Here is a 22,500-nt window from a genome sequence, read left to right on the forward strand (position 1 = left end):
GACGGCGGTCAAGCTCGCTGTCCGTCCCTCGCATCTCCGTGGTCAAACCAGCCGCTGCTAAAGTTGGAGGCAGACAGACAGGCAGACAGACAGGCAGAGCAGAGGAGACGTAGTAATGTCACTCACCAAACAGTGTCCGATTATTGAAATGAAATGAGACTGCACACTGCCCCCCCCCTCCTCCACTCGGCGTTCGTAACACTCCCCTCAGGTCGCAGATTTAGAGTATGCAAATCTGGCCAAGTGGCGTGTACGTGTCCGTCCGCTGTACACAGCGTAGACATCCACGTGCGTAGCTGAAAAAGCGAACAGATAACACACCACTTGGCTGAAGGAAGTTGGCGTGTATGTTTAGGTGAGGTCATGTCGTCATGTTGTAGTCATTGATTTGATACTTGTTTTTGAATGGGATGTCGACAGTTTTCTGAAGGGGCCTTTCTCCCAGCGTGCTTTGTTTTAGGGAGGGTTAGTAGGGGTGAGGAGGGTGAGGGGGGTGAGGAGGGTGAGGAGGGTGAGGAGGAGTCACATCAAAGCAGGTTGAGTGAGGTTCCCATGGGGGAAAGAGGGAGGCCACCCACTCTGCTGCTGAATAATAACTCCATTATCCTGCACACACACACACACACACACACACACACACACCAGAGTCCTGTGACAGAACACACCATTTAGCTTCACTGTGTTGATGCAGCTCTCTGGTCTCTTCTTGAAGGAACAGACGCACAAAGGAAACCATGTTTCTGAGATCACTGACAACACAGACAGACAGTTAGAACCAGGTCAAAGGTCACGTCCTTCAGACACTTTCTATAAAAAGGTATTTACTCAGCATGAGAACGCACAGAAATGGAGTATTATTATTATTATAATTATTATTAGGCTAATATTAGACGGCTACATCCATGGGTTTCATCGGAAGTGGGTTGGAAAAACACACACACACAGACACACACACACACACACACACAGACACACACAGACACACACACACACACACACACACACACACACACACACACTTCCAGTGACTGTCTTCCAGTGTCTGTGTCCCAGTGTCTGTGTCCAAGTGTCTGTCTTCCAGTGTCTGTGTTCCAGTGTCTGTGTCCCAGTGTCTGTGTCCCAGTGTCTGTGTCCAAGTGTCTGGGTCTGTGTCCAAGTGTCTGGGTCTGTGTTCCTGTGTCTGTGTTCCAGTGTCTGTGTCCCAGTGTCTGTGTCCCAGTGTCTGGGTCCCAGTGTCTGTGTCCCAGTGTCTGTGTTCCAGTGTCTGTGTTCCAGTGTCTGTGTCCAAGTGTCTGTGTCTGTGTCCAAGTGTCTGGGTCCAAGTGTCTGGGTCCAGTGTCTGGGTCCAGTGTCTGTGTCCCAGTGTCTTTCTTCCAGTGTCTGTCGTCCAGTGTCTGGGTCTAGGTCCCAGTGTCTTTCTTCCAGTGTCTGTGGTCCAGTGTTTGTGTCCAAGTGTCTGTGTCCAAGTGTCTGTGTCCCAGTGTCTGGGTCTGTGTCCCAGTGTCTGGGTTCCAGTGTCTGTGTCCCAGTGTCTGGGTCCCAGTGTCTGGGTCCAGTGTCTGGGTCCAGTGTCTGGGTCCAGTGTCTGGGTCTGTGGTCCAGTGTCTGTGGTCCAGTGTCTGGGTCTATGTTCCAGTGTCTGGGTCCAGTGTCTGTGGTCCAGTGTCTGTGGTCCAGTGTCTGGGTCCAGTGTCTGGGTCCAGTGTCCCAGTGTTTGTGGCGTGGCTGCTGTTTAATCACTCAGAAGGAGCCTTTAAGATAAACTAATCCAATCAGTTTCAGGTTCTGCTGGTTGTAATGAATAGTCTCTCTCCCTGGAGGGCCGTGATTCATCCAGCTAACCGTTCAGCTGACTGCTGCTGCTGATGGAAAAACCAGTTCCTGTTGGGTGTGGAGGACCAGGGTGCAGCAAATAACAGGGCCTGGACTCAAGCTACACATAGACTCCAGTAGAGAGAGAGACACACACACACACACACACACACACACACACACACACACACACACACATTCAATGTAACGGTGCTGAGGAACCAAATATCCTCTCCTCTCCATGTTTGATGCTTTCACATGTCAACACTTTGACTAACGTTAGCTTGGAGAGCTAATGTAATTGTTGGGCCGCAGACTAAAGAACATGACAAAACCTAAACTAGCAGTCAGTCCAACTGACCGGCTGTTCCTAACGCACAGAGACACACAGAGAGAGACAGAGACACACAGAGAGAGACACAGAGATACAGAGACACAAAGAGAGAGACAGAGACACACAGAGAGAGACACACAGAGAGACAGAGAGAGACAGAGACACACAGAGAGAGACACAGAGAGACACAGAGAGACACAGAGACAGAGACACAGAGATACAGAGACACAAAGAGAGAGACAGAGACACACAGAGAGAGACACAGAGAGACACAGAGACAGAGACACAGAGATACAGAGACACACAGAGAGAGACAGAGACACACAGAGAGAGACACAGAGACAGAGACACAGAGAGACAGAGAGACACAGAGACAGAGACACAGAGACACAGAGAGACAGAGACACAGAGATACAGAGACACACAGAGAGAGACAGAGACACAGAGAGACAGAGAGACAGAGAGACAGAGACACAGAGAGACAGAGAGACACAGAGACAGAGACACAGAGAGACAGAGAGACAGAGACACACAGAGAGAGACACAGAGACAGAGACACAGAGAGACAGAGACACAGAGAGACAGAGACAGAGACACAGAGAGACAGAGACACAGAGACAGAGACACAGAGAGACAGAGACACAGAGAGACAGAGACACAGAGAGACAGAGAGACACAGAGACAGACAGAGACACACAGAGAGAGACACAGAGACACAGAGACACAGAGACAGAGAGACAGAAAGACACAGAGAGACAGTTTGCTGATTTCAGATATCTCTACGGCCAGTTGTAAACAGGAAGTGATTGTTGAGTCAGCGTCACGTTGTTGGGTCTATTCTGCAACAACACGTCCTCATTAATATTCATCCTAAAAACAGACGACACTGATATCTGATTAAAGGCCCCCGCGTGTTCAAACAAGCCACCACAAAGAGGGGTCACGGCTTCCCTAAAAAGCTGAGGTCATGACCCTTTTAGTAACCAATCACAGTGACACGACAGGGGGGAGGAGGGGCCCACAGGAGACACAACCTCTGACCCCCCCCCCACACACACACACACACACACACACACACACACACACACACACACACAGAAGACAACAGCTGTCCCAAAGACTGAAACCTTGAGGCTCCAACGATATGCTGACAGTGTTAGGAGCCCTTCAGATTACAGTCAGTTTACAGTCAGTTATACAGTCAGTTATACAGTCAGTTATACAGTCAGTTATACAGTCAGTTATACAGTCAGTTATACAGTCAGTTTACAGTCGGTTTACAGTCAGTTATACAGTCAGTTATACAGTCAGTTATACAGGCTGATTACAGTCAGTTATACAGTCAGTTATACAGTCAGTTATACAGTCAGTTATACAGGCTGATTACAGTCAGTTATACAGTCAGTTATACAGTCAGTTATACAGTCAGTTTACAGTCAGTTTACAGTCAGTTTACAGTCAGTTTACAGTCAGTTATACAGGCTGATTACAGTCAGTTATACAGTCAGTTATACAGTCAGTTATACAGTCAGTTATACAGTCAGTTATACAGTCAGTTATACAGTCAGTTATACAGACGGTTATACAGTCAGTTATACAGTCAGTTATACAGTCAGTTATACAGTCGGTTATACAGTCGGTTATACAGTCGGTTATACAGTCAGTCAGTTATACAGTCAGTCGGTTATACAGTCGGTTATACAGTCAGTTATACAGTCAGTTATACAGTCGGTTATACAGTCAGTTATACAGTCAGTTATACAGTCAGTTATACAGTCAGTTATACAGTCAGTTATACAGTCAGTTATACAGTCGGTTATACAGTCAGTTATACAGTCAGTTATACAGTCAGTTATACAGTCAGTTATACAGGCTGATTACAGTCAGTTATACAGTCGGTTATACAGTCGGTTATACAGTCAGTTATACAGTCAGTTATACAGTCGGTTATACAGTCAGTCAGTTTACAGTCAGTTATACAGTCAGTCGGTTATACAGTCAGTTATACAGGCTGATTACAGTCAGTTATACAGTCAGTTATACAGGCTGATTACAGTCAGTTATACAGTCAGTTTACAGTCAGTTATACAGTCAGTTATACAGTCAGTTATACAGGCTGATTACAGTCAGTTATACAGTCGGTTATACAGTCGGTTATACAGTCAGTTATACAGTCAGTTTACAGTCAGTTTACAGTCAGTTATACAGTCAGTTATACAGGCTGAATACAGTCAGTTATACAGGCTGATTACAGTCAGTTATACAGTCAGTTATACAGTCAGTTATACAGTCAGTTATACAGTCAGTCTTCGGCCAGTTTTGGAACAGCAGCCAACACTAATTAATGAGCCAGTATGTGGAGATTTTAGGCAGCCGGCCGTCCAACAGAAAGCATGATGAAGACGGGGAATAAACCAGCAGGACTTACAACTCCAACCACAAGGTTTTGTGATGTTACACAGAAAACACAATGTAATAATTTGGCGGGTGAAAAAGATGCTTGGCCGGTGGACTTGGTGAGAGAGAGATGAACCCTAACACCAGATACTGACTGGTTTTCAGACCCCCCCCCCCCCAAATACAGTAAAACTGCACATTTTAGAGGGGCCTTTTATTGTGGTCAGCCTAAGTCACACCTGTGCAATAATCCTGCTGTCTAATCAGCATCTTGATATGCCACACCTGTGAGGAGGATGGATGATCTCAGCAAAGGAGAAGTGCTCACTGACACAGATTCAGACACATTTGTGAACAATATTTTGAGAGAAATAAGCCTTTTATGTACGTAGACAAAGTCTCAGATCTTTGAGTTCAGCTCATGACAAATGGGGGCAAAAACAAAAGTGTTGCGTTTATACTTTAGTGTATTTGTTTCTGTATTTACGGTTTATTTTAATGTTTAATATGTTTGTTTGTTTATGTATGCATCATTCACAAAGGCATATTCCACGAGTGTAACTTATTGTGGCCGTAAACCCTTTTCTGATTCTGAGTGTGAAAGGGTTAATGCCCTCCTGACTGCTCGTTGCTCCTGGGATGTTTGCATGTATTTAAAGTAACATTTGGAGCAAAATGGTTCCCTGTCTAAGCAAATGAGCATCTGTGTAGAAACAGTCCATGTCACAGAGACAGCTAACACGCCACAGGGGAACACCAGAGCAGGGGGAATGAGAGGGGGGGACACCAGAGCAGGGGGAATGAGAGGGGGACACACCAGAGCAGGGGGAATGAGAGGGGGGAACACCAGAGCAGGGGGGAATGAGAGGGGGGACACACCAGAGCAGGGGGGAATGAGAGGGGGAAACACCAGAGCAGGGGGGAATGATAGGGGGGACACCAGAGCAGGGGGGAATGAGAGGGGGAAACACCAGAGCAGGGGGAATGAGAGGGGGAAACACCAGAGCAGGGGGAATGAGAGGGGGGAACACCAGAGCAGGGGGAATGAGAGGGGGGAACACCAGAAGAAGATGTTCCTTTATAAACACAAAAGCCTAACTGAAGTATATATATATATATATATATATATATATATATATATATATATATATATATATATATATATATATATATATGTCCCTTTCAGAGATATGGCCTTGACCTACAGATTACACACAGACGACCTCTGTGGTACTAACGAATGATGAATATAAGCAGTTCCCAGGTAAGAGGAGTCCTGTGTGAAAGGTTCCTCTGGGTTAGTTCCCATCTGACTGTTACTTCATCCTGCCGTAATGAATCAGCCCGTTTGTTTCTCTGGACTGTAACGTGCTGCGGCTTGTTTTAAAGACAGAGAGACGTCCTCCCGGGGATCTGTCAGATCTTATCTCACTCAGAGAGTAACCAGCAGGAATGACAGCCAATTATTACAGCAGGCTTTTACTCTGAAGGAGCTCCGGGGGGGGGGGGGGGGGGGGCATTACAGAGGAATACTACAGATACCAATGCTGTCAGGACACATCCACACACAAGTATTTAAAGTATCTTCACACTGTGCTTTGCAAGGCTGGGATGATATGCTTTTGTCCCAATTCAATTCTTTCCTGATAACATGGCCCCAACTGGATATGTGTTGTCAGTTATACAGTCAGTTATACAGTCAGTTTTTTGTATATGTATTTATGATCCGCTCTAGCTTTTCCAACTTTGTAGACACAGATATGGAGATAATAACGGTCCAAAATGACACAAGTCAACCCAAAGGACCAAAAAGAGACACAACATGACTACAAAGAGACACAGAATGTAAATTGCATTTTCTCTTCTTCTTTTACTGAATAACATAACGCCTAAACCCCCCCCCCCGCCAAATACACGCACCTAAGTCTTCCACAAAGCCAGAGGAAAACACTGCACAGGTATTTAAAATATCTTTCATTTACAACGACATCCAGTCAGTCACAAAGACAAAGAGACACTAAAACTTCCTGAATGGGACAAACGAGTCAGGACAACCAGGATGTAAAGGAAGTGGAAACCAAGTACAAGTAGACGTTTGGAGGTTTGAAATCAGACTTGTAAAATGTCCAAAAGGCACAAGTGAGTTGATTTTAAAAGCGGTTTCATGCCTCGTGCGTTCAGCGCGGTACTGACGGCGCTGAACACGACTGGCGTCTGATCATCGAGCCACACACCTCCAAGATTTTATAACAACGCTGTCTCATAGACCAGTGATTGGCTACAGGAGAGTAGAATCCAGTCTATGAGTCGCTCTGACTGCAGTCAGTATGAAGGACCAGATACACACAGAGAGAGACACACACACACACAGAGACACACACACACAGAGACACACACACACACAGAGACACACACACACAGAGACACACACAGAGACACACACACACACACACACACACACACAGAGACACACACACACACACACAGACACACACACAGAGACACACACACACAGAGACACACACAGAGACACACACACACACAGAGACAGAGTACTGTTGGTACTGTACGTGGGACGTAAGCGGACCGCTGGCGGAGCAGATTTTGCGGCTGAATGTCTCTTTAACCATCTCCACCTGCAGCAAATGTATGTGTACGCCCGCTGTATACGGCGTAGACATCCACGCAGACAGCTCAAAATGCGTACAGATAACACGCCACTTGGCTTAAGAAACAGGAAGGCAACACAAAGGTTAAGTTGTGAATGTATTACAGAAAATATATTAATATTCGTGTTTCTCTGTGTGTATTCTCAGCCTCCAGTGCGTGAAGGCCCAGTAACGCGCAGTGCCAGCAGAGCTGCCTCCCTTCATTCCTTGTCTGAGGCCTCCTCTGACTCATTCAACCACTCACCTGGTGAGAGTCATTCTCCTCCTGTCTTTGTTCGCTTTCATACTTCATGGTTAACTTAACCAAGGACTTGATTTAAAAATGCATAGAAACATCTCTGCGCCCATTGTCTACCTCTGCTTTCATACCAAGTTGCCTTAAGAAAGTGGGCGTGTATGTTTACGATAGTCATGATGCCATGGTGCCTATAGAGCAGATCTCCACTACGCTGCTCTCCGCCCGGTGTTTCTCTGATTACAGTGGAAGCCTTCTGTTGGAGCATCCGCTCTGCAGACGTTACTCTGCAACGTAGCCTGCCTGTAAGAGGTTACTCTGCAACGTAGCCTGCCTGTAAGACGTTACACTGCAACGTAGCCTGCCTGTAAGACGTTACACTGCAACGTAGCCTGCCTGTAAGACGTTACTCTGCAACGTAGCCGGCCTGTAAGACGTTACTCTGCAACGTAGCCGGCCTGTAAGACGTTACTCTGCAACGTAGCCGGCCTGTAAGACGTTACTCTGCAACGTAGCCTGCCTGTAAGACGTTACACTGCAACGTAGCCTGCCTGTAAGACGTTACACTGCAACGTAGCCGGCCTGTAAGACGTTACTCTGCAACGTAGCCTGCCTGTAAGACGTTACACTGCAACGTAGCCTGCCTGTAAGACGTTTCTCTGCAACGTAGCCTGCCTGTAAGACGTTACTCTGCAGCCTAGCCGGCCTGTAAGGCGTTACTCTGCAGCGTAGCCTGCCTGTAGGCGTTGCCTGCCTGTAGGCGTTACTCTGCAACGTAGCCGGCCTGTAGAGGTTACTCTGCAGCGTAGCCAGCCTGTAAGGCGTTACACTGCAGCGTAGCCAGCCTGTAAGGCGTTACACTGCAACGTAGCCTGCCTGTAAGACGTTACACTGCAACCTAGCCTGCCTGTAAGACGTTACTCTGCAACGTAGCCTGCCTGTAAGACGTTACACTGCAACGTAGCCGGCCTGTAAGACGTTTCTCTGCAACGTAGCCTGCCTGTAAGACGTTACTCTGCAACCTAGCCTGCCTGTAAGTGCAACTTATTGTCACAATAAACCCTTTCCGATACACCTTGTGAAAGACAGAGTCAACGTGTAAGGGATTTACAAACTAAAACACCAAACGGTTCTACAGTTTTACGATGTGAACGGTCTGCAGACGGACGGAAGCTCAAACTGAGCCTAACAACAGATGTGAGCCGTCTCTGCCTTTGTTTCTTTTCTGGTCTTTTCTCTCAGGAGTTCACACCTCCATGCGAGCAGCCGGGGCTGATGGGAGCAGCCGGGGCTGATGGGAGGAGACAGCGATGACCTTGACACGCAGACAGTTTCTGAAGCAGGAGATTAGATTGGAGAGTTTCTCCGAAACTTAGAAATTACAGATTCTTTCAGGATACATGAGCACCGATTAGATGTGTTGAGATTCTACAAGTATTGATATTTGATAGCATGTGTGTGTCTCTGCCTGTGTGTGTGTGTGTGTGTGTGTGTGTGTGTGTGTGTGTGTGTGTGTGTGTGTGTGTATGTGTTTGTATGTATGTGTGTGTGTGTGTGTGTATGTATGTGTGCCACTGTGTGTGTGCATGTATGTATGTATGTATGTATGTATGTATGTATGTGTGTGTGTGTGTGTGTGTGTGTGCGTGTTTCCTTCTTTAACTAAAACTAAAGTTGAATAAAACACTTCTAGAGACAGTACATCATTCTTTTCCCCGATGTGTTTCTTCCCGTTACTGGCTGAGTTGTGTATTTGCTGACTGTTTTGATGTGGACCAAACTGTGACAGAGAAGACTTTACCAGACACTCAAAGATATCTGCAGGCTGCAGACTGTACAGGAAGTGGAGCCCTCTCTCTCTAATGGAGGAGTTAGCTGATACTGGCGCTCTACTTTCTCTTTCTAAGTTTACCTGTCACACACACACACACACACACACACAGTCACACACACACACAGAGTCACACACACACACACACACACACACACACACACAGAGTCACACACACAGAGTCACACACACACACACACACACACACACAGAGTCACACACACACACAGAGACACACACACACAGTCACACAGAGTCACACACACAGAGTCACACACACAGACAGACAGACAGACAGACGGGGAGGGGAGGGTGTCCATGCTTCAGGTTTCAGGCAGGCCAGAGCATGAAGACAGGCTGTTGAAGATCTTCCTGATCTGCAGGAGCAGGGCCTCAGGCTACGTCCACACTACTGCTGCGTTTACACCGTGTGTGTCTTCATTAATCAGAGGTGTGTTTTGGGCGTAACATGCAATCAACCAATCAGAGATCATCTCCCATTCCCTTTAAAAGCCAGGCGCGTTTGGACCTTGGAGCATTGCTGTTATGATGGAGGATCTGCACCGTAATATTTGTATTTGTAATCTTCTGCATGTGTGTGTGCTGCTGTGTGATCCCTGTGTGTGTGTGTGTGTGTGTGTGTGTGTGTGTGTGTGCTGCTGTGCGTCCCTGTGTGTGTAACAAGCATAGTGTGCACGTGCTGTGCACGAGCCTAGGAGCATTTTACTAATGTTCTGTTAAAATAACAATGAAATGCTGCGTTATTGACTTTAGACCAGGTTTTTGTTGGTCAATGGTGCCATCACTTCCCACTGCCTCAAGATAGCAATACGCCCAGTATTCACCTGAACACACCTCCCTGTAAGACCAGCACGTCCAGAATGCACCTGAACACACCTCCCTGTAAGACCAGCACGCCCAGAATGCACCTGAACACACCTCCCTGTAAGACCAGCACGCCCAGAATGCACCTGAACACACCTCCCTGTAAGACCAGCACGCCCAGAATGCACCTGAACACACCTCCCTGTAAGACCAGCACGCCCAGAATGCACCTGAACACACCTCCCTGTAAGACCAGCCCAGAATGCACCTGAACACACCTCCCTGTAAGACCAGCACGCCCAGAATGCACCTGAACACACCTCCCTGTAAGACCAGCACGCCCAGAATGCACCTGAACACACCTCCCTGTAAGACCACCAGAATGCACCTGAACACACCTCCCTGTAAGACCAGCACGCCCAGAATGCACCTGAACACACCTCCCTGTAAGACCACCAGAATGCACCTGAACACACCTCCCTGTAAGACCAGCACGCCCAGAATGCACCTGAACACACCTCCCTGTAAGACCAGCACGCCCAGAATGCACCTGAACACACCTCCCTATAAGACCACCAGAATGCACCTGAACACACCTCCCTGTAAGACCAGCACGCCCAGACGTATTCTCAACGAGACGCCATTATGGTCGGGGAGAAACCAGACCCACGTGACGCGTTCGTCCAATCAGCTGCCGGTTTTCATTTTTGGGTGACAATCCAGATGAGCGCCGCCTGCTGCTATGGAGACGTATTACGTCTGGTCTCTTCGGTGTTCTGAGGGACTTTTTGGACCAACTCGGGGAGACAGATCAGTCTGGTCGGTGTGTCAGAGCCTTTACACTCAAAACGTCTTCATTTGAGTCTTGATGTGGTATTAAAACATGATGTTTTAGTTAAAATAGTTATGTTGTAAGTAAAGATGGAAAAGATACGGTTGTTCTTATTTATTTAGCTTGTTCTTACTTGTCCTTTGTTCATAGTAAAAGACTTTTGTGTCTTGTGTTTTACATGTTTTGTTGATTCTTTTGTATGTTGTTTAAAGCAACTATAGATTGAATGATATTGTTCAGCAGGAGCTGCTTCCAGATCAGTTTCCTGTGTGAATACCTGTTCTCCGTGTTGCTGCCTCCATCCGTCACTACCAAGTCATTATCTAAGTGCTGGGAACATTCCTGCACTCCTTCTGCACCACTCTCAGCCCCCTCCCTGTCCGTCTTTTTACCCAGCAGCCCCTCAACAAGTCCAAACACCCCCCCGATGAGAGGGAGTCTCAACGCATCCTGCTTCACTTCTCTAATCTCTCTCTGTTTAAAAACGTCTCTAGATCACATTATACTCACAGATACACTTCTTATTACAAACCTCCTGGCTGTTTACGACACACACTGTCTGTGTGTCTGTGTCTGTGTGTGTGTGTGTGTGTGTGTGTGTGTGTGTGTGTGTGTGTGTGTGTGTCTGTGTGTGTGTGTGTGTGTGTGTGTGTGTGTGTGTGTGTGTGTGTGTGTGTGTGTGTGTCTCTGTGTGTGTGTCTGTGTGTGCGTGTGTGTGTGTGTGTGTGTGTGTGTAGTCCGGTTGTTTTCTCATCACATGATTAAAACTGAAGAAGTTATTTCAGGCTGTATTTTGTTTTTGCCTTCACTGGAGCATTTCTAGCCTTCTCCCTCTAAGTGTGTGTGTGTGTGTGTGTGTGTGTGTCTCTCTGTGTGTCTGTGTGTGTGTGTGTGTGTGTGTGTGTGTGTGTCTCTCTCTGTGTGTCTCTGTGTGTGTGTGTGTGTGTGTGTGTGTGTGTGTGTGTGTGTGTGTGTGTGTGTGTGTGTGTGTGTGTGTGTGTGTGTGTGTGTAGTCCGGTTGTTTTCTCATCACATGATTAAAACTGAAGAAGTTATTTCAGGCTGTATTTTGTTTTTGCCTTCACTGGAGCATTTCTAACCTTCTCCCTCTAAGTGGGTGTGTGTGTGTATGTGTGTGTGTCTCTGTGTGTGTGTGTGTGTGTGTGTGTGTGTGTCTCTGTGTGTGTGTGTCTCTGTGTGTGTGTGTGTGTGTCTCTGTGTGTGTGTGTGTGTGTGTGTGTGTGTGTGTCTCTGTGTGTCTCTGTGTGTGTGTGTCTCTCTGTGTGTGTGTGTGTGTGTGTGTGTGTGTGTGTGTCTGTGTGTGTGTGTCTCTGTGTGTGTGTGTGTGTGTGTGTGTGTGTCTCTGTGTGTGTCTCTGTGTGTGTGTGTGTGTGTCTCTGTGTGTGTCTCTGTGTGTGTGTCTCTGTGTGTGTCTCTGTGTGTGTGTGTGTGTGTGTGTGTGTGTGTGTGTGTGTGTGTGTGTGTGTGTGTGTGTGTGTGTGTGTCTCTACAGGTAGCTGGAGAGGGAAGGTGAAATCTGATGTCCGGTCTGAGTAACAGATGCACATTAATCACACACTCTTCTGTCTCCATGGTCACCATGTAAACTGTTCAAATACATCCTCCACATGACAAACTCATGTACCAGGAATGTGCACCTGCACGCTTCCGATTGGCCAACCCAGCACGGATTATGTTTCATTGTGTTGCAGCAGAAGTTGAGCCAACTTTTGAAGATGACACTGTTCTTCCTGCCATGTTCTCTTCTTGTTGTTTTAAATGCTCAAAATGATTTGAATGTCTTAAAGGAACATGCTGACTTATTGGGACTAAGCTAGGCTAGATGGAGCCAGTTACCTCCAGGATCTGTGCTAAGCTAGGCTAGATGGAGCCAGTTACCTCCAGGATCTGTGCTAAGCTAGGCTAGATGGAGCCAGTTACCTCCAGGATCTGTACTAAGCTAGGCTAGATGGAGCCAGTTACCTCCAGGATCTGTACTAAGCTAGGCTAGATGGAGCCAGTTACCTCCAGGATCTGTGCTAAGCTAGGCTAGATGGAGCCGGTTACCTCCAGGATCTGTGCTAAGCTAGGCTAGATGGAGCCAGTTACCTCCAGGATCTGTGCTAAGCTAGGCTAGATGGAGCCGGTTACCTCCAGGATCTGTGCTAAGCTAGGCTAGATGGAGCCAGTTACCTCCAGGATCTGTGCTAAGCTAGGCTAGATGGAGCCGGTTACCTCCAGGATCTGTGCTAAGCTAGGCTAGATGGAGCCGGTTACCTCCAGGATGTGTGCTAAGCTAGGCTAGATGGAGCTAGTTACCTCCAGGATCTGTGCTAAGCTAGGCTAGATGGAGCCAGTTACCTCCAGGATCTGTGCTAAGCTAGGCTAGATGGAGCCGGTTACCTCCAGGATCTGTGCTAAGCTAGGCTAGATGGAGCCTAACATACTGCTCTCTCTCTCTAGCTCTCTCCACCATGCTCTGTCTAAAACCCTGCCATCTCCACCAGCTGACAGCTTCTAACAGACAATCTAATGGATTATGGATGGTTTTATTTCTATAGTTTGTAGCTGACTTTACCAGCTGACTTCTCTATAGATATAGCTCTTTATATCTGTATCAGTGTCTCTGTATATCTGTATCAGTGTCTCTGTATATCTGTATCAGTATTTCTGTATATCTGTATCAGTATTTCTGTATCTGTATACCTGTATCTGTGTCTCTGTATACCTGTATCTGTGTCTCTGTATACCTGTATCTGTGTCTCTGTATACCTGTATCTGTGTCTCTGTATACCTGTATCAGTGTCTCTGTATATCTGTATCAGTGTCTCTGTATTAGTATCTCAGTATTTCTGTATCAGTGTCTCTGTATTAGTATCTCTGTATTTCTGTATCAGTGTCTCTGTATTAGTATCTCTGTACTTCTGTATCAGTGTCTCTGTATTAGTATCTCTGTATATCTGTATCAGTGTCTCTGTATATCTGTATCAGTGTCTCTGTATCAGTGTCTCTGTATATCTGTATCAGTGTCTCTGTATATCTGTATCAGTGTCTCTGTATCAGTGTCTCTGTATTTCTGTATCAGTGTCTCTGTATATCTGTATCAGTGTCTCTGTATATCTGTATCAGTGTCTCTGTATTTCTGTATCAGTGTCTCTGTATATCTGTATCAGTATCTCTGTATCAGTATCTCTTTATATCTGTATCAGTATCTCTGTATCAGTGTCTCTGTATATCTGTATCAGTATTTCTGTATCTGTATTTCTGTATCAGTGTCTCTGTATTAGTATCTCTGTATATCTGTATCAGTGTCTCTGTACATCTGTATCAGTGTCTCTGTATTAGTGTCTCTGTATTTCTGTATCTGTGTCTCTGTATTAGTATCTCTGTATATCTGTATCAGTGTCTCTGTATATCTGTATCAGTGTCTCTGTATTTCTGTATCAGTGTCTCTGTATTAGTATCTCTGTACATCTGTATCAGTGTCTCTGTATTAGTATCTCTGTATATCTGTATCAGTGTCTCTGTATATCTGTATCAGTGTCTCTGTATCTCTGTATATCTGTATCAGTGTCTCTGTATTTCTGTATCAGTGTCTCTGTATATCTGTATCAGTGTCTCTGTATTTCTGTATCAGTGTCTCTGTATTTCTGTATCAGTGTCTCTGTATATCTGTATCAGTGTCTCTGTATCTCTGTATATCTGTATCAGTGTCTCTGTATTTCTGTATCAGTGTCTCTGTATCAGTGTCTCTGTATCAGTATCTCTGTATTTCTGTATCAGTGTCTCTGTATTTCTGTATCAGTGTATCTGTATTTCTGTATCAGTGTATCTGTATATCTGTATCAGTGTCTCTGTATTTCTGTATCAGTGTATCTGTATATCTGTATCAGTGTCTCTGTATCAGTATCTCTGTATTTCTGTATCAGTGTCTCTGTATATCTGTATCAGTGTCTCTGTATTAGTATCTCTGTACATCTGTATCAGTGTCTCTGTATCAGTGTCTCTGTATTTCTGTATCAGTGTCTCTGTATTAGTATCTCTGTATTTCTGTATACAAACTTGCATACTGCAGTCGGTAGTAGTCTGTAGTAGGTGATTTTGAAAACAGCCATAGTTCTGGTATGATGAATCTTTGGTCTGAACTGGCCTCACTCATCATGTCTTACTGTGCCGAGGGCTCACAAGGTAAACTGGTAGAAGACCTCTGCCGGTCGGGACTAAACTGTGAGCAGAGATCAATGCTCCAATCAGGAGACAGGGCCGGAGGTCACTGAGGGGGTCAACTACAATAAACCTAGACAAAGACATCATCACCTAGAGTCAATATCAGGACAGCTTCAGCTGGGACGGCCCGCTGGGAACCGCTCAGCTCCAAATCACCTTTCATTAAGAAATGTCCCGACAAACATCAACACCTACATGTCGTCACATGGCAGGAATGTGGCTGCATGTTTCTGACAATCAGGACACGCCGAACGCTCCTTCAGCTGTGGAACCGATGTCTTTCCTCCCTGTACGCTGACCTGGTCTGTGTCAGGGGGGAGTGTCGGTCTCTATGTGTGTGTGTGTGTGTGTGTGTATGTGTGTGTGTGTGTCTCTATGTGTGTGTGTGTGTGTGTGTGTGTGTGTCTGTCTCTGTGTGTGTGTGTGTGTGTGTGTGTGTGTGTGTGTGTGTGTGTGTGTGTGTGTCGGTCTCTATGTGTGTGTGTGTGTGTGTGTGTGTGTGTGTTTCTATGTGTGTGTGTCTCTGTGTGTGTGTGTGTGTGTGTGTGTGTCTCTATGTGTGTGTGTGTGTGTGTGTGTGTGTGTGTGTGTGTCTCTATGTGTGTGTGTGTGTCTCTATGTGTGTGTGTGTGTGTGTGTGTGTGTGTGTGTGTGTCTGTCTCTATGTGTGTGTGTGTGTGTGTGTGTGTGCACTGCGCTGACCACATGAACCACAAAACCTATTTTCAATTCATGGTTTTAATAAATATTTAAATGCTGCAGCCCGTCACGGTCCATGAGGCCGCCATGCAAAGTCACGTAGAGAAAAAGAGAAGAATCTAACTGCCACCAGCGGGGTCAAAGCCACTCTGAGCCTGTTGTCAAACGTGATTGGTCGATGCTACTCCGTTCATTACTCAGCCTCAGCAACACGTCACAGCCTGAACTGTGTACAACCACACCCTCTCCATGGTAACAACACAACCTCATCACTGCTCAGGTGTGTGTGTCTCTGTGTGTGTGTGTGTGTCTGTGTGTGTGTGTGTGTGTGTGTGTGTGTGTGTGTGTGTGTGTGTGTCTCTGTGTATGTGTGTCTCTGTGTATGTGTGTGTGTATATATATATGTGTCTGTGTGTGTCTCTGTGTATGTGTATGTGTGTGTGTGTGTGTGTGTGTGTCTCTGTGTATGTGTGTGTGTGTGTGTGTGTGTGTGTGTGTGTGTGTGTGTGTGTGTGTGTGTGTGTGTGTGTGTGTGAGACATCCAGGAGTGAAACCCATGCAGGTTTAAAAATACCAAAATCAGCCAAAAGGCAGTTTTCCATCTGTGGTCTCGTGGCTTTGATGTTAAAAAGGCTTTTTAAAGATACTAACTAAATGAGAAAGAGAGACAACACGAGAACAAGACACAGATCAAAAAGATACGCAACCAAACAAACAACAAAGACCCAGCTGTTGGAGAGAAAGAGAGGAAAACATGTCGAGACTATAACCCAATCCATCATCTGGTTGGGTTAGTCTGACTACATCAGCTCTGCAGAGCCTGAGCTCTCTCTGAACACCAACATCAACACATTTCATTCTGCTTCTTCTGGATGTACCAACAACAACAACAACAACAACAACATGTGCTCTGCAAATGTACTGGTCCCCATTTCAGGAGAGAGAGAGGTTACACACCAACCAGACGGCCGACCGTCGGACTGATCAGTCGGGTCCCAGAGGTCCAAAGAAGTCCCTCAGAACACACTGAGGGGACGCTGACTTCAGCGTACGCTCTGCACGTAATACGTCTCCATAGCAGCAGGCGGCGCTTCTCTGTATTGTTTCCAGGAAAATGAAAACCGGCAGCTGATTGGACGAACGCGTCATGTGGGTCTGGCTTCTCCAGAAACTCAAAGCCAGACCGTCATGGCGTCTCGTTCAGAATCCGATCTCATACTGGACTAAAATAGTTCACTGTAACGTGTTTCTGGAAACATCTGAAGAGAGAAACAGGCCGTGCAGCTGCTGAATGGAGTTAAACACACGACACAGACGCACGTGAAGCTACTCTGAGTTGGTTGAACTATGTCACACACACACACACACACACACACACACACACACACACAAGACACACACACACACACACACACACAGAGACACACACAGACACACACACAGAGACACACACACACAGACACACAGACCCACACACACACAGACCCACACACACACACACACACACAGACACACACACATACACACACACACACACAGAGACACACACACACACACACACACACAGAGACACACAGAGACATACACACACACACACACAGACACAGAGACATACACAGAGACACACACACACACACACACACAGACAGACACAGAGACACACACACACACACACACACAGACAGACACAGAGACACACAGACACAGACACAGAGACAGACACACACAGAGACAGACACACAGACAGAGACAGACACACACACACACACACTCAGTTTAAAAGCTTTTCATCAGATCTTGAGAGACTCATCCCGCTCCCCGTTTCCAGGTGAGTCCCGACTGTCCTGTCTCTGACTGAACATGTCAGGGCGGCCCAAATGAAGACGACAGCTCCTCCAACGGACGACGACTCGAGTCACCGACCTCCCAGACTGTCAGACGGACGATGATGGGCTCGGTGTGTCAGGGCCTGGAGTCTAGCCCTGAACTCCTGGTTTACCTGAGCTGGAAACTCGGAGTTGTCGTTTCCAGAGCAGCTGATTTGAGTACAACCAACTCAGAGTAGGTTCACGCGCGTCTGTGTCGTCTCCTGACGCATGTTTAACTCCCTGTGTAGTAATCCAGCTTCTTCATCAACGGGATCGTCGACACAAGGAAATGCCATGTTTGGAGAAAAATACATTTTATAGTCTGCCTAAAAGCAGCTACTTTTTGGACCAACCCGGGGAGACTGATCAGTCCCACTGGCTTTACTGCTGACGGCCGTCTGGTTGGGGGGTCAGAGCCTTAAAACGTACGGATCATCACCGGTACAAACTACAGCCACAAGTACACACCTACACAGATCTGTGTTGGAAAGACATAGAAGACTAACAGATCTAGCAGACAGAGTAGAGGAAGAGCAGAGAGACAGAACAGAGACATCCTGTCTCTGTGTGTGTGTGTGTGTGTGTGTGTGTGTCTGTGTGTGTGTGTGTGCACCTGTGTGTCTGTGTGCATGTGTACCTGTGTGTATGTCTGTGTGTCTGTGTGAGTGTCTGTGCATGTGTGCCTGTGTGTGTGTCTGTGTGTGTGTGTGTGTGTCTGTGTCTCTGTGTGTGTGTGTGTGTGTGTGCCTGTGTGTATGTCTGTGTCTCTGTGTGCATGTGTGTCTGTCTCTGTGTGTGTGTCTGTGTGTGTGTGTGTGTGTGTCTGTCTCTGTGTGTGTGTGTGTGTGTGTGTGTGTGTGTGTGTGTGTGTGTGTGTGTGTGTGTGTGTGTGTGTGTGTGTGTGTGTGTGTGTGTGTGTCTGCCACTGAGACTGATTGTGTATCTCTCATCGTCATCAACATCATGTCTCCATCTGTGTCTTGTCCAAACACAAACACCTTCACTGTGTAAATACAAAACAGTTCCTACGATCTCTAACGCTCCATCACATCAGGACATAGTCTGAGTTAGAGTGGCTTCATTAGCCCTGACAGGGAAAAACACACACACACACACACACACACACACACACACACACACACACACACACACACACACACACACACACACACACACACCCCAAATGTTTGAAGTATACACCTTGGTTGAAATCCTACACCCTGCAGTCCCCTCCCCCCTCTCCACACACTCCATGTGTTACAGCCGTGTGTCTCTGTGTGTTTCTGTGTGTGTGTGTGTGTGTGTGTGTGTGTGTGTGTGTGTGTGTGTGTGTCTGTGTGTGTGTGTTTCTGTGTGTGTGTGTGTGTGTGTGTGTGTGTGTGTGTGTGTGTGTGTGTGTGTGTGTGTGTGTGTGTGTGTGTGTGTGTGTGTGTGTGTGTGTTTCTGTGTGTGTGTGTGTGTGTGTGTGTGTGTGTTTCTGTGTGTGTGTGTGTGTTTCTGTGTGTGTGTGTGTGTGTGTGTGTGTGTTTCTCTGTGTGTGTGTGTGTGTGTTTCTGTGTGTGTGTGTGTGTGTGTGGTCTTACCATGCTGTGTTGTCAGTAGTAGCTGTATATTCCAGTGTGAGAACATGTTCCTCTCTCTCCCTCTCTGTGTGTGTCTCTGGTCAGGTCTGATTATGCTCTGACTCTCTCAGTACTTACAGCCACCCACATGTTGCTAAGCCCCGCCCACATGTTGCTAAGCCCCGCCCACATGTTGCTAAGCCCCGCCCACACTGACACTGTCACTCATGTATCTCAGGATCCTCCCCCCCTCTCTCTCTCTCTGTCTCCCTCTGCTGGTGGATTATTTCCTGGATGAATGGATGAGTTGATTGGTCTCTAAAATATCTGCAAAATGTGGATCAGTGTTTCCTAAAAAGCCCAAGATCTTCAGTTTCCTGTCCCAGAGGAGAGAAGAAACCAGAACATATTCACATTTAACACGCTGACATCACACTATCACACCTGTTTATTACTGAGAATGACTCAGACTGATTAATCATTATCCAAATAGTTGACAGGAACATACGGTTAATTAGGAGATTGATTGATAGACAGACTCTGTGTGTGTGTGTGTGTGTGTGTGTGTGTGTGTGTGTGTGTGTGTGTGTGTGTGTGTCTGTCTGTCTCTGTGTGTCTGTCTGTGTGTGTGTGTGTGTGTGTGTGTGTGTGTGTCTGTCTGTGTGTCTGTCTGTGTGTGTGTGTGTCTCTGTCTGCCTGCGTGTGTGTGTGTGTGTGTGTGTTTGTCTGTGTGTGTGTGTGTGTGTCTGTGTCTGTCTGTGTGTGTGTGTGTGTGTGTGTGTGTGTGTGTGTGTGTGTGTGTGTGTGTGTGTGTGTGTGTGTGTGTGTGTGTGTGTGTGTGTGTGTGTGTGTGTGTGTGTGTGTGTGTGTGTGTGTGTGTGTGTGTGTTCTTTCCATAAACACGTTGACAGTTACGTTAGCAACTAGAGCTCCGGTGTGAGTCCTCAGGTGAGTGGGATCCTTCCCACCTGGCTGATTAGTAGATGACAGGAAGCAGCGGTGACCTCTGACCTCTGCTGTTGACTCAGAGAGGAGGAGGAACTGAAGCCTGTGGTTTAGGACCCAGAGGTCAAAGGTCACTTCTAATCACAGTGAAAGCTCAGGACTCACACACCACTTTCTGTTCAGCTGTTGGAAACATGTACGCAGGGCTTTTTCTGCATAGAGGAATGTTTGGCGCCCCTCTCATCCTCAGCAGCTCTATTTTACACGTTAATGATGGCGCATAGCTGCCTTGTTCTGATTGGACGCTGAATGAACGCTCCACTGTGAAGCTAGCGCTAACGGATTCTCACTTTACTTTGCTTTGTCAACCTTGTTTGACGTCTCTGTTCTCTGACGTCAGTCTGACTGTTGGTCCACCTCCTGCAACAGAAGCTGTGGATCTGAACCACAGCAGAACCAGCTGCTCTCTGATTGGCTCCATCGCACGCAGAGCTGCTGGGAAACAGCCACATGTTCTCTGTCAGCTGTCTGAAGAGAACATGGTGCATCGTGGGTACAGGAGACGCTCTGAGGCTTGTGAGAAGGAAATTAAAGAGGGAAAGGATTTCATATCCGTTGGTTCAGGATGTTTGGGGGAGCTCTGCGTGCAGCGGTACTGTCCGCTCTAGTCTCGCTTTACCAGACCTTCCTCCTCAGAGCTGTGGAGCAAGGCATCTCTTTAAACCAATCACAATCATGGTGGGCGGGGCTAAGCTCCGGACAGAGTCACGGTGCCTCTGCTAAATAGTCTCAGGAAGGAGCTAGTTTTGGTGGAACATGTGGACGTTCAGAAGTAGTTTTACTCAGAGTGTGTGTGTCTGTGTGTGTGTGTGTGTGTGTGTGTCTGTCTGTGTGTGTGTGTGTGTGTCTGTCTGTGTGTGTATGATTGTGTGTTTGTGTGTGTGTGTGTGTGTGTGTGTGTGTGTGTGTGTGTGTGTGTGTGTGTGTGTGTGTGTGTGTGTGTGTGTGTGTGTGTCTGTCAGTGTGTGTGTGTGTGTGTGTGTGTGTGTATGTCTGTCCTGTGTGTGTATGTCTGACTGTCTGTCAGTGTGTGTGTGTGTGTGTGTGTGTGTGTGTGTGTGTGTGTGTGTGTGTGTGTGTGTGTGTGTGTGTGTGTGTCTGTCTGTCAGTGTGTGTGTGTCTGTCTGTCAGTGTGTGTGTGTGTGTGTGTGTGTGTGTGTGTGTGTGTAACAGAAATACGTGATCATTTACACTTCATGCTTACTAAAACATTTGTAACTTGTACTGTGGTTGAAGACAACACAAGGGTTAACGTGTGAAGACTGGGGGAGTCTGGAGTCTGGACAGATAAGGAGACATTTGGAAACCATGACACACACACACACACATTCACTTATTAATTGGGTCCAACAGTGTCCCTCTCTGACTCCTCACGCCCCGATCACGGGGCCTCTTCTGGGAGGAAACAGACCCATCCCAGCCCTTATAAGTATATATAATATATGTTATATAACTTCTGACAGCTGCTGATGTGCTTTCTACTGCTGCCAACATGGTGACGTCATACTTCTCAATGCTTGTTTTTGTTTTCAAAACATATTAGATGTAGATGTAGTCAGCTGATCATCACTACTGAGGACTTCAATTAATACACACAGTCTCACACACACACACACACACACAGACAGACACACAGAGACAGACACACACAGACACACAGAGACAGACACACACACACACAGACAGACACACACACACACAGACACACACACACACACACAGACACACAGAGACAACACACACACAGAGACAGACACACACAGACACACAGCGACAGACACACACACACACACACACACAGAGACAACACACACACAGAGACAGACACACACAGACACACAGAGACAGACACACACAGATACACACAGACAGACACACACAGACACACACACACACACACACACACAGAGACACACACAGAGACACACACACACACACACACACACACACACACACACACACACACACAGACACACAGAGACAGACAGACACACACACTCACACACACAGAGACAACACACACACAGACACACAGAGACAGACACACACAGATACACAGAGACAGACACACACAGACACACAGAGACAGACACACACAGACACACAGAGACAGACACACACAGACACACACACACACACACACACACACACACACACACATACATACACAGACATACACTCTGGTCACACACACAAACACACAC

The 22,500-nt window shown here is 46.8% G+C and overlaps 1 protein-coding gene across 1 annotated transcript in view; it reads right to left on the reverse strand.

Annotated features, from left to right (window-relative positions):
- LOC144513559 (pleckstrin homology domain-containing family G member 4B-like) overlaps nucleotides 1–19,399 on the reverse strand; it is a 37,087-nt gene extending 17,688 nt beyond the window's left edge. Inside the window, exon 1 of the mRNA XM_078244662.1 lies at nucleotides 19,313–19,399. Within this exon, the coding sequence (XP_078100788.1) occupies nucleotides 19,313–19,315 (3 nt within the window). The 5' untranslated portion in view covers nucleotides 19,316–19,399. The remainder of the gene's footprint in view (nucleotides 1–19,312) is intronic.
- Nucleotides 19,400–22,500: the final 3,101 nt, after the last annotated feature.

This window comes from Sander vitreus, unplaced genomic scaffold (assembly GCF_031162955.1).
Source record: "Sander vitreus isolate 19-12246 unplaced genomic scaffold, sanVit1 ctg281_0, whole genome shotgun sequence".
Lineage (NCBI taxonomy): Eukaryota > Metazoa > Chordata > Actinopteri > Perciformes > Percidae > Sander > Sander vitreus.